This window comes from Bubalus bubalis, chromosome 3, assembly GCF_019923935.1.
Source record: "Bubalus bubalis isolate 160015118507 breed Murrah chromosome 3, NDDB_SH_1, whole genome shotgun sequence".
Lineage (NCBI taxonomy): Eukaryota > Metazoa > Chordata > Mammalia > Artiodactyla > Bovidae > Bubalus > Bubalus bubalis.
This window is the reverse complement of record NC_059159.1, coordinates 142,318,254-142,332,786: the sequence shown is the minus strand read 5'-3', so window position 1 is coordinate 142,332,786 and position 14,533 is coordinate 142,318,254. Positions and strand designations below refer to the sequence as shown.

Here is a 14,533-nt window from a genome sequence, read left to right as displayed (position 1 = left end):
TGGGAATACCAGACCACCTGACCTGCCTCTCAAGAAACCTATATGCGGGTCAGGAAGCAACAGTTAGAACTGGACATGGAACAACAGACTGGTTCCAAATAGGAAAAGGAGTACGTCAAGGCTGTATATTGTCACCCTGCTTATTTAACTTATATGCAGAGTACATCATGAGAAACGCTGGGCTGGAAGAAGCACAAGCTGGAATCAAGATCGCGAGGAGAAATATCAATAACCTCAGATATGTAGATGACACCACCCTTATGGCAGAAAGTGAAGAGGAACTAAAAAACCTCTTGATGAAAGTGAAAGAAGAGAGTGAAAAAGTTGGCTTAAAGCTCAACATTCAGAAAACGAAGATCATGGCATCTGGTCCCATCACTTCACAGGAAATAGATGGGGAAACAGTGGAAACAATGTCAGACTTTATTTTGGGGGGCTCCAAAATCACTGCAGATGGTGATTGCAGCTATGAAATTAAAAGACGCTTACTTCTTGGAAGGAAAGTTATGACCAACCTAGACAGCATATTAAAAAGCAGAGACATTACTTTGCCAACAAAGGTGCGTCTAGTCAAGGCTATGGTTTTTCCAATGGTCATGTATGGATGTAAAGTTGGACTGTGAAGAAAACTGAGCACCGAAGAATTGATGCTTTTGAACTGTGGTTATGGAGAAGGCTCTTGAGGGTCCCTTGGACTGCAAGGAGATCCAACCAGTCCATTCTAAAGGAGATCCGTCCTGGGTGTTCTTTGGAAGGACTGATGCTAAGGCTGAAACTCCAATACTTTGGCCACCTCATGTGAAGAGTTGACTCACTGGAAAAGACTCTGATGCTGGGAGGGATTGGGGGCAGGAGGAGAAGGGGACGACAGAGGATGAGATCGCTGGATGGCATCACTGACTCGATGGACATGAGTTTGGGTGTACTCCGGGAGTTGGTGATGGACAGGGAGGCCTGGCCTGGTGTGGTTCATGGGGTCACAAAGAGTCGGACACGACTGAGTGACTGAACTCAACTCAACTCACCGACAAAAGCTCCTCCCCTTCACTCTACCAGTAGGTAGCTTTCTTTGTCTCCCGATCAGAAAGAAGTTTTTACACTAAAATCATGCTTTATTTCATGCATATGAAATGCAAGATTAGTTTAGGTTAGGTACACAAAGCTACTGACTAGAATTAAAGGTGAAAGTTCATAACACATTCCCTGGCAGGGTGTCCCAGAGATCAGACAACACAATCTTGACCTTGAGGTTCACCTCTCATCCCCCTACCACAGCATCTCTGAAGCCTCTCCCCTCCACCCCTCTCCTCAATGCGCGCACACACACACTCACACATCAATGCCTCACACACACACACACACACACACTCACACACCAGTGCCTCAAGGAAATGCACTCTGCACTTCCGAGGTTACAGATTCGCTGGAAGACCAGAGGATATGTCTGACAATGGCACCTCTTCTGACATAACACCGTATTTGCAATTACTGAAATTAATCTGCACATCCATCTCTGTAAGCTTATTGTGTTTTTCACGGCTTTACAGGGGTGAGCCAACGCTATGGGGCTTTTAGGTTCCTAAGCAGCTGGGTGAGACACAAGCCAAGAGTAAAGAGCACAGACGGGCCAAGAAGGCTGCTTCAATGTTCCCTGGCTTCTCCATCAATAAGCACCTCCATACCCTACATTCCTGGGGTATGCTGGGGTCCAGTGAGCTGAATTTCTGTGTCCCCAGGAGGTCCAGAGGCACATTCTGCATTCCCAGTGCTGGCAAGCAAGCATTCAGCCCAAATGCCACTCAGCACTGTCACACGCCCTCACTTCACATTCTAGAAGACTATTATTAGATCTCCCTGAAATGCACAGAATTTTTAAATCCCTGACTGTTATCTCTAATAGGAATATTTGAACTCTATCTCTCTTAAAGCTTGGCTGCCTTTCCCATCAGAACAAACATCTGAGGGGATAAGAAAGCAGAAATGAATAGAGAAAACTCACAATCAGCGAGGTCCTACAGGATGATCTCACTAGTCAACCCCACGAGCCTTTGAGCCCCACTTCCAAGGAGAAAACATGCTCGGAGGTCTCTCCTTCCACCCTCACCCCCATCCCCATGAGACTGCCAGTATTCTTAAGACTGATTTCTGCAGTTCACAGTAAATCAACTGAAAGATGTACTCAGACTGTCAGGTTTATTATCAATACAGCTCCTTATGTTGATTAAAATGCTCATGGATTTTATGCCAAAATGAGAATGTTTTAACTTTGAATTATTATCTTCCAGTGACCATCCAAACAAATGTAGAATATGTAAGGCTCCACTGTGTTTTGTTTAAAACTCATCTTGTGCTTAGAAATTTTGGCTGCTGTGAACATTACTGTTCAGCCAGAGAATGCAAAAGCAAAAGCAGCTCTTATTTTGATGAGCTGCAGTCTTTAATATCCTAAGTTTATCCCCACCAGTCATCACTTATTGAGGGTCATATACATGTAAATATATATGGGGTGTTCATGATGCTTTATGAATATTAATCAATTCATTCATTCAATCAGCAAGCATTTATTGAGCACCTAGTAGCACACATCTAATTAGGCATAAGAGATAAAAAGTGATGAGAAAGTCCAGGGCCACAACCTTGTGACAAGTTGTGGGGAAAGCAGACAATCAAACAAGTAATGAGTATACACTGTGGTAAATGCTATAATGAGGAAAGGAGGTTATTAAAAATAATATCTGGGGCAGTGACTACAATCCGATGTTTACAGCCACTGCCTCCAATTCTCACAACATCCTGCAAAGGTAGGTATCTTCCCACTTTCCGGTGTACCAGGCTGTCCCATGCTACACACTGCCTCTCCATCTGTGTTGGCATCCGCATCATCATTTGCATCTCAAAACCCCATTCTGGTCTCAATATTGTACCTGCAGGCCTGCATTAACTTATTCAGGCACTGACCAAATTTTTGCCCGGAATTATAAAGCACATTGTACACCCTGGGGAGAAAAGAGACCAGAACACACTCTAAAGGAACTTTCAAGTCGGCTACATGGAGTAATACAAGAACATTAATAACACAAAGCAAAGATGGAGCATGGACCGGGCAGTCTGTGATCACGATCAATGGAGTGCTTTAGACAAGCCATTTGGCTTCTGAAAGGGAGAGATCATCGTGGAGAGATTTATTCAGGAGATAGGACCAAGGTCTTAAGATCACATAAGGTCAGACTGGAAGAGAAACAAGGCTAGTCCTTAGAAAGGCAGTGTTCAGAGAGGTGCTTGGAAGGCTCACGGATTAGGCTGAACCAAAGCCAGGGGTGAAACTGGAGCCCGATGGTGGGACAAGCCAGACTTCAGCTGCCCCATGCGCCCGCTGATAAGAGATGCTAAGGCACCTGGGGCATTAAAATGACCCAGTGTAACAGCACATGCAGAAATCCACATTTGTAAGAACTCCTCCCAGAAACCACTACACATGACGGAAGCAGTTCTTCATGCCACCTCCTGGGATAGAGGCTGAGACCCAAAGGACCTCCTGGAGTCAACAGAGGTCACCAAACAATACTCTAATGATGAAGTCTCTTTCGCTGCAGGCACTTGTCTCCACTTGACTTCAAGGCCAGAGCTGCATTATTCAGAATCAGCGTAGAGAGGCTGAGGGCCGTCAGTAGTGGGTCTTCCTCACGGCCCTTTATCCACAGGCCCTTCCCCAAATTGGTAAACAGACACTTTAAAGAATATCGGATTGCAAACCGAGTTATTGGCGTGCCTGGAATACTCACGTCTCAACCAAGTTCTGCCGATGATATCTTTGTTTGTTTAACTCATGACTGCTGATAAAATACTTTTACATGTCTTAGATTACTTGATACTCACAACAGTCATGAAATAAGCACTAGGCCTCTAATTTAATAGATGAAGATCCTGAGGGTCAGGGAGGATAAGTGGCCTATTCAAAGTTATAAGGCTACTGAACTGTAGAGCCAATTTTGGGTCAGACTATCTGTGCAGTGGTCTGTCTGCTCTGTCACTACTGCAAATGATCATAATACTTTATGAAGTTTTTTAGAGCTGACAAAGAGTTTTTATGGTAGTCCTGGCAGTATACACACTAATATACCCAGACAGAGACACACACACTCTCGCCCTTGTACATACAAACTCTGTTTTCATAAAAGTAAAGTGACAATAGTAATAATCATAATACTATATTCTACTTGTTAAAAAACCCATCTTTCCTCCTCTAGCTATGGACTTTTCTCAGCTTATTTATAAGGTGAAGAAGAAGTCACTCAGTCGTGTCCGACTCTTTGCGAACCCACGGACTATAGCCTATCAGGCTCCTCCGTCCATGGGATTTTCCAGGCAAGAGTACTGGAGTGGGTTGCCATTTCCTTCTCCAGGGGATCTTCCCTACCCAGGGATTGAACCTGGGTCTCCTGCATTATGGGCAGACGCTTTATCCTCTAAGCCACCAGGGAAGCCCTTTATAAGGTGAGTAGCTATTATTTAGATTACTGCTAAAGATACATGGGTGAAGTCTTAAATCCTAGATGTTGGCCTATTTGTAACTCACGCTTAGAACAACCCTGCTTATGTGTTAAATATCTGCCCATTTCCATTTTGCAACACTAAGCTCTTGCCTCCACTCCTGAGCTCCTCGCAGTGACTCACAAAGCAGCATCTTTCCCAAATGTCCATCTTATGCCTGCATTTGTTTTCAGGAAGTGGCAATTTCCCAGCAGACATAAAATTCACAGGACTTGAAAAAAACTTAAAAAAAAAAAAAAAAACCCAACTATTTACCACATTTTTAGACAAAAACAAAAGACCTATTAGACAGATGGGCACGTATACTTTTTTTTTCAAAATCCCCAACTCCCAATTTTTCAGAGCACTTCTTTGAAATTCGTAGGTCACACAAATTAAAATTTTCAATAAACAATTTGTCAGTTAGTCTTGCACAGTGGGGAGAAAATTATACACAGAAATGTAGAACAAGCCAGAATCAAAGCCAACTGCTAGTGACAAATGAGCAAACCACTTCCCAAAGCAGAGGCAGAGGTCCTATCATCACACCCACGAAATAAAGGATCACAAACTCCTCCATCAGCCACAGGGAGTCCACATTTTTTGTTTTTCCTTCTCATTACACATAATTCTATCAAAAGATCTTAATGAAAATAAGGTCAGCATATTTAATCTATAAAGCAGTCATCTCACCTACTTTTAATCATCTCTCTTTATGAGAGAATTTATATAATCAGGCCACACTACACAAACAGAATTTAAATATAGTTTTTCGCCTTTCTCCCCTGCTCCCAAAGGAAAACTCCATGTACCACTCATCTTGCTAAAAGCCACAGGAATAAAGTGACTTAATTCTAGTTAAACCAAGTATTTCAACCACATACTCTTAAACCTTAACCTTAAACATATCCACGAAATGTGATTTTTGAGAGGTTTCCTTCTTATTCATTCAGTAAATCTCCAGTATATAATAAGCTTCCCCTAAGCACAAGCTCCCAGTGATGTTCTTAGTTCATACTAAATGTATACAGAAATATTTTGTATAATAACTTTAAAAACATTGCTTTTAGCCTGAACTATTACTTGAACTTGAAAAATATTTTAAACTCAACTTCAGTTCTCATAAGGTAATCTAGGGTGTGGGTGTTTTTTAATTTCCTTTTCATGGGGAAAAAGGAAGCACTGAATCAGATAACAGATGTATATGGAAAAATACATATTTTGACACACATATTAAATAAAGACATACTTTTTGTTTGTTTAAAGATTCTTCTACTTGACTCACAATACAAATAAACCACAGTCAAATTCCTTATGCTGAATTTAAATTAAGGTGTGAAACCTGGGTTTTCTGCTGAAGCCAGACCAGAGCACAACCCACCTTGTCAAATCCCCAGTCAAGAGGAGACCCATCCAGCCCTTCCATGTCCCCAAAGAAATGGTTCTTTGTTCACCTGGAACTGAAAGGCTCCACTTTCAGAATCATAGCTCCTGCAGCAATGGAAGTATGCTTTGAATCCAGATAGCCATATTAGACTCGCCATCAGGGATTTGTTAAAAATTTAACATCGTGAAAGAAAGCAAAGCAAGCAACCGCTGACACCAACTGGGTAATTAAACTGCTGGTTCAAGGAAGTTTCAAAATCTAAACCCAACATCAACATCTGGCAAGTCTTCATGTGTGACCTACCAATATTTGTTCATGCATGTTACTCCGAAAATTCATAAAGAGGGAAAGTGTTATGCTTTTAAAAGCCTATTAATTGGTTTGTTCTCTCTATCTGAATCACACATAAGCAGCTAACTCCAGTTCCAACTACGCATCAGTTTTTGCCTCATTGTCTCAGAAGGGCAAAAGCTGACAAGAGTTATTGAAGACAATTAAATCTGTTCTTGTCCAGGGGTCTGGATCAATACACTGCATCATAATCTAACACTGAAATTGCCTCTCCACCCCCAGCCCCTTGGATGAGGTAGTTTATTTCTGGTTCCTAGTCCTTGCTGGGTTAGTAACTCTTTTCTCTATAATTTGCACATCTCCTAGAAGGGCGAGGGAGACATCTGAATTCAAACTCCATTTGTTTACCGCCCGCTACCCGCAATATTATGCATTCCCACCACCCAGAAGCTTGAGCTTTCGGCACCCCACCCCACCTGCCCCGTACCTGCCAAGTTCCTCGCCGGTGTCGTAGTAATCATCCACGTTTTCCTGCCTGAACACGGTCATGATAAACTGTCACGCGTCACCAAAGCCCAGCGCACTTCAGCTCCGCTTCCCAAACCATCACCACCACTCCTGCGCCTCCGTGGGCCCCTCATGCATCAGTCAGCAGTCCTTTAAAAAAAAAAAAAAAAAAAAAAGGCAATATAATAATAAAATGACAACCCCAAAAGGAAGTACCCTTCCCCTGGGCTAAGTCTAGCTCGCTGAAGACCACCTCTCCGGAGCTGCCCCACCCCACCGGGTGGAGAGGAGCACTCTTTGTTAAACCCCAGCATAGGGATGCCCCCAGCCCAGCATCGCTGGCGCACTCGTGTGGCCCGGCACCGCCGCACCCCAAGGGTCTCCGAAAGCAAGGCGCGGAGCACCGATCAGCACCCGCTCCGGAAGTCGCTGGCCTCCCCGCCTCCTCTTTCTATGCACACACGCCCACCCAGATCCCCACCTCCAGGGGCGCCGCGGAAGAATGAAGCCCTCGCCCGGGCGGAAAGCGCCTGGCTGGAAGCATCCCTCTCCTGCCAGCAGCAGCCGTGCAGCCCCCGCGCCACCTCTCGGTGCCCGCAGTTCCCCGGCCGCCACGGCCACCTTCTCTCCTCCCTCGAGCCAAGCTGTCCCCAGAGGCACATTCCTGGCGACTCCCGCTCCGTTACCCAGCCGACCCGGCGTGCGACCGCCCGGGGGAGCAAGGGAGGGAAGGGAGCGGCCGAGGGAGGCGCGGCCGCCGGCTCCCAGTCTTCGCGCCCCGAACACAAAGCGCCCGGCCCGCGCCACCTGTTCCCATCCGGCCCGCGGGGCTGGGGGAACCTCCTGGTGGCGATCCCACTTCTCCCCTCAGTCAAGTTTACCCTGCCTCGGCCTTCGCTGTTGTCTTGGGCGCTGCCCGGGCAAACCTCGTCGTGCCGCAGCCGCGAAAGCCAAAGCAGGCGGCGGGGCTCGGGAGGAGCAGAGAGTCGCGCGCGGCCACTCACCCGGGCGCCCGGGAGCTGCCCGGGTCCTTCCCGGGCGCTGTCGGAGGCCGACGGTAGGCGCCAGCGCCCGAGACGAGCTGGGCGGCGGCGGGAGTGCAAGGAGGCTGAGTGAGGGCGCGGATCCCGAGCGTCCGCCCGGCGTCGGCTCGGCCTGCCTCTCCCGCTCCGGCTCCGGAGCAGCCCCGCGGCTCCTAGCCGCCTTCCGGGCGGAGGGCGGCCGACAGGCGGCCAATAGGGACCCCGCGGGCGGGCTGGCGACACGGCCCACCCACCTCCGATCTGCCCGGCCGGGCCGGCGCTGCAGCTGCTGCGCGGCGCTGGCTGCTCCTCCCCGTTCGGCTCTTGGGGCTCGCTGGCGCGCTCTACCGCGCACACCCCCACACCAACCCACTCACCCTACACCCGCGCAGAGAGCGGTCGCGCGCAACGTGGGTGCCCCACCTGTGACACGCGGCTACGCTGCCTTCTTCCGCTAGGATCCAGAGGAATGCGATTTCTTTCTCCTGCAAAGGTGTTTTGAGCCCCCAGTGTGGGCCAGGCACGGTGCTTGGCACCTGAAAATCACAACAGACCATAATAAGTTTTTAAAAATCTCTGGCCTTCTGAAACTTACATTTTGGCAGAGAAACTAGACAATAAGTATGTAAACGAATAAATGAGATCATTTTAGAAAGGATGGGTTCTGTGGAGACAATACTGAAGGATAACACGATAAAGAATGACAAGACAGGAGTAGACCTCATTAGGAGTTTCTCTACGGGACTGGTGTTTTGAGCTGAAATCTGGACTGTGAAAAGATATGAAACCAAAGAATAAAGGTTTGGGGTATCAGGGGCCCAATGTAACAGCAGAAACGAAAGGCTTATGTGTGCAGTCCAATACGAACTGGTTATTGATGAGTTGAAATGTGGTTAGTCCAGAATTAGGTGTGCAAGAAGTGTGAAATACACATGGGATTCCAAGACTTGGTATAGAAATAAGGCTGAAAAACATTTCTTGAATATTTTTTATGTTAAATGCATGTTCAAATAATAGTATTTTGTATATATTGGGTTAAATAAAATATATTATTAAAATTAATGTTACTTTTTACTTTTCAAAATGCATATATTATAAAATATGAGTGCCTATGTGGCTTGCAGATATTTCTATGGACTGTGCTGGCCTTCTTAGAGATCCCATACCTACTGGAGATCCTTATCCATTCTCTCTGCTTCTTACCCCAGGCGCCCACCAAGCCCTGAGGTGTGAGAAACAGGAAGGATGTTTCCCTATAAGGACTGCTGTACCTGCAAGCTCAGTCATGTCTGATTCCGTGTGACCCCATGGACTGTAGCCCGCCAGGCTCCTCTGTCCATGAGATTTCCCAGGCAAGAATACTGGAGTGGGTTGCAGTTTCCTTCTCCAGGGGATCTTCCAGATGCAGGGATTGAGTCTTCTGAGTTTCCTGCATTGGCAGGCAGATTACTTAACCATTGAGCCACCTGGGAAGTCCATAGAGACTGTTGGGAATCCTTAAACAGAGAAAAGCTCCTATTGGAAAAATCTACTTTACTGCTGAGAGTTACTGAAACTGGTATGTGAACACACTGAGAATTCAGCCCCATGTCATTGTTCAAATTTCCAGATTTTCCAAAATGAGATGGTTTAAACTCTCTTTGTGCTAAGTCTCTTCAGTCGGGTCTGACTCTGTGCGACACTGTGGACTGTAGCCTGCCAGCTGTCCATGGGGATTCGCCAGGCAAAAATACTAAAGTGGGTTGCCATTTCCTTCTCCAAAACTCTCTTTAGTTCAACAGAAATTCTTGGGGTAAAAAAGAATACTCCTCAGATCTTATGTGAGACCCGCCTCTTAAAGAACATTTCATACAGTGACCCACAGAAAGGGCACACATTCATTATGACAGAATCAAGGGAAGATTCCACATTGGGAGGCATTATCAATCTAAGTGATGGGTTTCAGAATTAACACAAAAGGATCTTGAGAGGTGAGAAATACAGGCAAAAATAACAAAAAAAGTGATTCATTTTGGGAAAATGCAATTGACTACATCTGTTGGCGGGAGGGATTAAAAACACAGACTTGAGTGCTTGAGGATGACTGCTTTAGGGGTAATATTTTCCCACAAAATAAATAAATAAGTTTTCCAAAGCAGTGAGGAGAACTGGTTCTATTTGGTGACCAGCATGTCTTCCCTACCCTATTGGACATGATGATCACAGTGGATTTTCTAGAGTATTAAAAAAAAAGGACAGACTTGGGAGTCACACAGTTGGATCTAATATTAGTGGAACCATTTAATCCTAGCTGTGAATGACCCTGGCTGTGTCCTTTACCTCTTAGCTTCAGGTCTGCACTAATTTAGGCAAGCATTTTAGACAGGGATATGTGCCCAAAATTCAGTGAAGAAGCTGAGTCCAATTCTCCTGCAAGAATATGAGTTAGCTGTGGTGGCTTGAGTTTAAGAAAATGTAGTAGAAGCTGACAGGGTGTAACATACTTCTAAGGCTGGGTCAAAAGGTTTTAGAGCTTCTGCCTAATACTCTCTTATTCTCTCTCTCGCTCTTTCTCTCTCTTACTCTTGTTCTTTCCACACACTCCGGAAGCCTTCAGCTGCCATGGTTACACTGGGGCTGCCATGTGGAGGGACCATGTGGAGAGACCACAGAAAGAGAGAAGCCCAAAGAAGCCAGCTGTTCCAGCCCCACCCCCACTCTCAGCTATTTGTGCCTGCACAGCCCCAATTTTGGGAGCAGAATAAAGGACCATTACCTTTCTAAGCTTCCCTGGTGGCTCAGACGGTAAAGCGTCTGTCTGCAATACGAGAGACCGGGTTCGATTCCTGGGTCGGGAAGATCCCCTGGAGAAGGAAATGGCAATCCACTCCAGTACTCTTGCCTGGAAAATCCCATGGATGGAGGAACCTGATAGGCTACAGTCCACGGGGTCGCAAAGAGTCGGACACGACTGAGAGACTTCACTTCACTCACCATTCTAAGTCATTATTTTGGGGTGGTTTATTATGAGGCAATAGATAACTTATATAAGAAAACTTAGCTCTTAACTTGTGCCAAATGATAATCAGACTGAATTATTCTCTTGCTTAATCTTCAAACAACTCTAAATTAATTGGTTTTTCCACTTTATGTTTAACCTTCTTAGTCTCAGTTTCATCACCTGCAAAATGGGAAAAATAAATAGACCCTTGTGTTTTCCTCAGAGTTGCTGGAAGATTCTAAAGAGATGATGCATGAAACAAGGCTTTGTACATTATAAAATACATCAGAATGTTGGCATTATATTTTCTAACATATTCCAAGCAAGAAGAGCTCTTAGGGACATCTCTTTCATGGAAGAGTACAATACTACAATCCTGAAATTATGAGATTCAATCTGGAAAGGACTTCCATGAAGAGAACTTGATTATGATATGGACTGTGACTTATGATAATCATGAGGATAACATTTAAAACAGTCTCAAGGATAGAATTTAGGACATTATTTTACATCTGCATTAAGGTAAAATAACCGCTGCTAAAAAGTCCACAGATCTTAGAGGTGTGATGCATTTAAAGGTTTATTTCTTGCACTCAGAACAGATACTGGCAGGAATTAGAGAAAGGGTTCCCCTCCACATGGTCATTCAAGATCCAGGCTTCTATCCTCTAATAGATCCACGGTTCCTTGGCACACTGAGTTTCTCAGTTCATCCTTTTCATCTTTTGGCTGATTAGAGAAGAGACAATTCAGAAAGGACTGCACTGAAGTTTTTTTAGGAGGTCAGGTTTGAAGTCTGAGGCTTAACAGTTTCTTGGAAAAGATGTTCTAATAGCAAAGAGAGTGGAATACACTAGCTCAGTTCAACTTTGGGTTACTTTTTGTGACGTGCCTTTGGCTTTTATCAAGGGCTAATATTTTTAAATGGCCGCAGGAAGAATGTTTCTGCACCTGTGGTTTCCCTGAAGATATTGCCCATTATGTAGTTGAGTGCCTCTTATGTAGACAGTCACATGACTGACTCCAATTCTTCTCAGCATTGAGCACTGAGAGAACTCATCACTTCTGACCAAATGAGGCTTCTTTTTTTGTGACAATGAAAATTACAGAGCTCACTTTGTTTTCCATTTTCCCCTGGCTTCCAGAAAGCACATAGCAGGATCCAAGTAATGTCCAATTTGCTATATTCTCTGATTCAATCAATAAGCATTTATTGTCCAATATATATTAAATACTAAGGATGCAAAGATAAATAAAACATTCTCTGTCCTTAAGTAACTCAATCCAGTGAGGGAGACTAAAGAACAAAGGGACAGTTCTATTAAAGTGGGGTTGTGTTAGATATAATCCATTTATTTCTCTATATGTACTTTCTATGCTTCTCTACCTTTACAGGTCTCCAGGCTGGTTGTAAGATCATTTTAATTAATTACCTTGTCCTCTGGTGTGTTTGGCCAATGAAGTACCAGGCATGGGGTCAAGGAGAAGGGAGGCGAAGGAGGCCAGGATAATTATTGTCCTGCTTTTCTCACTGCAAGTTTGCCTTGGTCACTATCAAACAAAAGTCACTGCTTCTCACCAGGTAAATTTTCTTTGTGATTGTCTCTGTACAGGTGTTGTTGGTAACCACTCTCTCCCCTAGTTTCTTCAGACCTAGAACTGATGGCAGCCCCACATTGCAGACCTGGAGTTCCTGCCTCATCCTTCATGGCTCCTCTGCACCTCTTGCACACCTTGTTGATCATCCTAATTTGAGTGTGCCATCTCTTTCCTTTGCAACCCCCGCAGACTGCTGTGGAAACACAAAGGGAGGGCACTTAATTCAGATAAAAAACGGGGATGGAGGGTGACAATGGGCGAAACTGAGGTTTCAGGGAAGTTTCCTGGAGGAGCTGATGATCCTTTTAAAAACCTGTGAAAGCAGATTAAGAGCTAGCAGAATAAAGTGGTGGGTGACGGGTGGTGGGTTGTGGGATGGGATGGCTGGGAGAGAAGGACATCTAGGGAGAGGAGAACAGCGAGGGTGAAATCATGGATGTGAGGAAGATAATGGCTTGTTCAGGAATCTGTAAGTAACCAGAGTTTGGGCAGTGAAATATTCCAATGTAAGAGTAGCGCAGGGAAGGGTCTTTTGCACTGTGTCCAGCACTTGGATAAGAGCAGAAAGGTAAACCAAGGGAGAGCTTGACAGTCTTGTCCATTGTGCTGAGCACTTAGGTCTTCACTCTGAAGACTCTTTGATACCCGGGGTGGTTTGTGCTAACTTGGCACATCCTAGGAGACGGTGGGGAGAGAGAAACAATGAGAAACTTTAAGGAGGTAGAACTCATAGGGCTTGGTACCAGAGGAAAAGGACATAAGTTTAAGGTGCCCATGGGGCATTTAGATAACATCCCTGTGGAGAAGGGTTCCTATGGGAGAACAGAGGTAATTCTTGTGTACGCCATGGGAGGTTTGAGCATGAGTGAGTCAGCTGAGCAGCTATGGGTTTTACTTATATTTCTTGAGGTCAGAAAGGGTTCAGTTCAGTTCAGTTCAGTTCAGTTGCTCAGTCGTGTCCGACTCTTTGCAACCCCATGAACCGCAGTACAGCAGGCCTCCCTGTCCATCACCAACTCCTGGAGTTCACCCAAACTCATGTCCATTGAGTTGGTGATGCCATCCAACCATCTCATCCTCTGTCGTCCACTTCACCTCCTGCCCTCAATCTTTCCCAGCATCAGGGTTTTTTCAAATGAGTCAGCTCTTCGCATCAGGTGGCCAAAGTATTGGAGTTTCAGCTTCATCAGTCCTTCCAAGGAACACCCAGGACTGATCTCCTTTAGGATGGACTGGTTGGATCTCCTTGCAGTCCAAGGGACTCTCAAGAGTCTTTTCCAACACCACAGTTCAAAAGCATCAATTCTTCAGTGCTCAGCTTTCTTTATAGTCCAACTCTCACATCCATACATGACTACTGGAAAAACCATAACCTTGACTAGACGGACCTTTGTTCACAAAGTAATGTCTCTGCTTTTTAATATGCTGTCTGGCAAAAAGGGTTAGAGTGGTGAATTGAGACCTCATGAATACTGAGTGCCTCAAATGCCTCCTGTATGTACAATGCATTATAAATATTTGCTGTCTTCTTGGTCTAATAGGTTACTAACTTCCTTATCTGTGCTTAACACATCTTGCAAGTTTAATCCATCCCATTTGTTTTCTTGTTTTCTATAACAGAATTGAATATTCACAGCCAGAATGTCGAATGCACATTGCACAACTCCTTCTGAGCTGTGAGATAAATGAAACACTTCTCTGACCCCTTCTCCCACCATTGCTCCTGACTCAGCTCCACATGCTCCTCAAGCTTTATGTATCAAAGAGTGACCTCACCTTCTCATCCCCCAAATAGCTCATCCGTCTGTATTTCAGCTCACATGGCAGCAAAATTTACCTAATCACTTAACCCCAAATTTGGGTATTGCCCCGACTCTGTCCTTTTCCTCTGGTACCAAGCCCTATGAGTTCTACCTCCTTAAAGTTTCTCATTGTTTCTCTCTCCCCACCGTCTCCTAGGATGTGCCAAGTTAGCACAAATCACCCCGGGTATAAAAGAGTCTTCAGAATGAAGACCCAAGTGCTCAGCACAATGGACAAGACTGTCAAGCCCTCCCTTGGTTTACCTTTCTGCTCTTATCCAAGTGCTGGACACAGTGCAAAAGACCCTTCCCCTCTCTACTTTTTTGTAGTTCATAATTGTAAAGATTAGGACTTGCCATCACCTGCCTGGCCCTCTGCACTGGAGTTTAAGACCCCGAGTCTGAGACCCTATGG

At 45.2% G+C, this 14,533-nt stretch overlaps 1 protein-coding gene and 1 non-coding gene across 7 annotated transcripts in view; both read right to left on the bottom strand.

Moving 5' to 3' along the window:
* The window catches only part of DAPK1 (death associated protein kinase 1), a 211,172-nt gene extending 203,058 nt beyond the window's left edge, over positions 1 to 8,114 (bottom strand). Inside the window, exons 1-2 of one of the 6 annotated variants that reach the window (XM_025281989.3) lie at positions 7,992 to 8,114; positions 6,696 to 6,865 (exon numbers count right to left, since the gene is read on the bottom strand). In XM_025281989.3, the coding sequence (XP_025137774.2) occupies positions 6,696 to 6,757 (62 nt within the window). In that variant the 5' untranslated portion in view covers positions 6,758 to 6,865; positions 7,992 to 8,114. The other 5 variants (XM_025281986.3, XM_006071719.4, XM_025281987.3 and 2 more) reach the window with 5 other exon arrangements.
* On the bottom strand, positions 4,410 to 4,481 carry TRNAY-AUA. The gene has a single exon. It is a non-coding gene; the product is annotated as a tRNA-Tyr (tRNA).
* Positions 8,115 to 14,533: the final 6,419 nt, after the last annotated feature.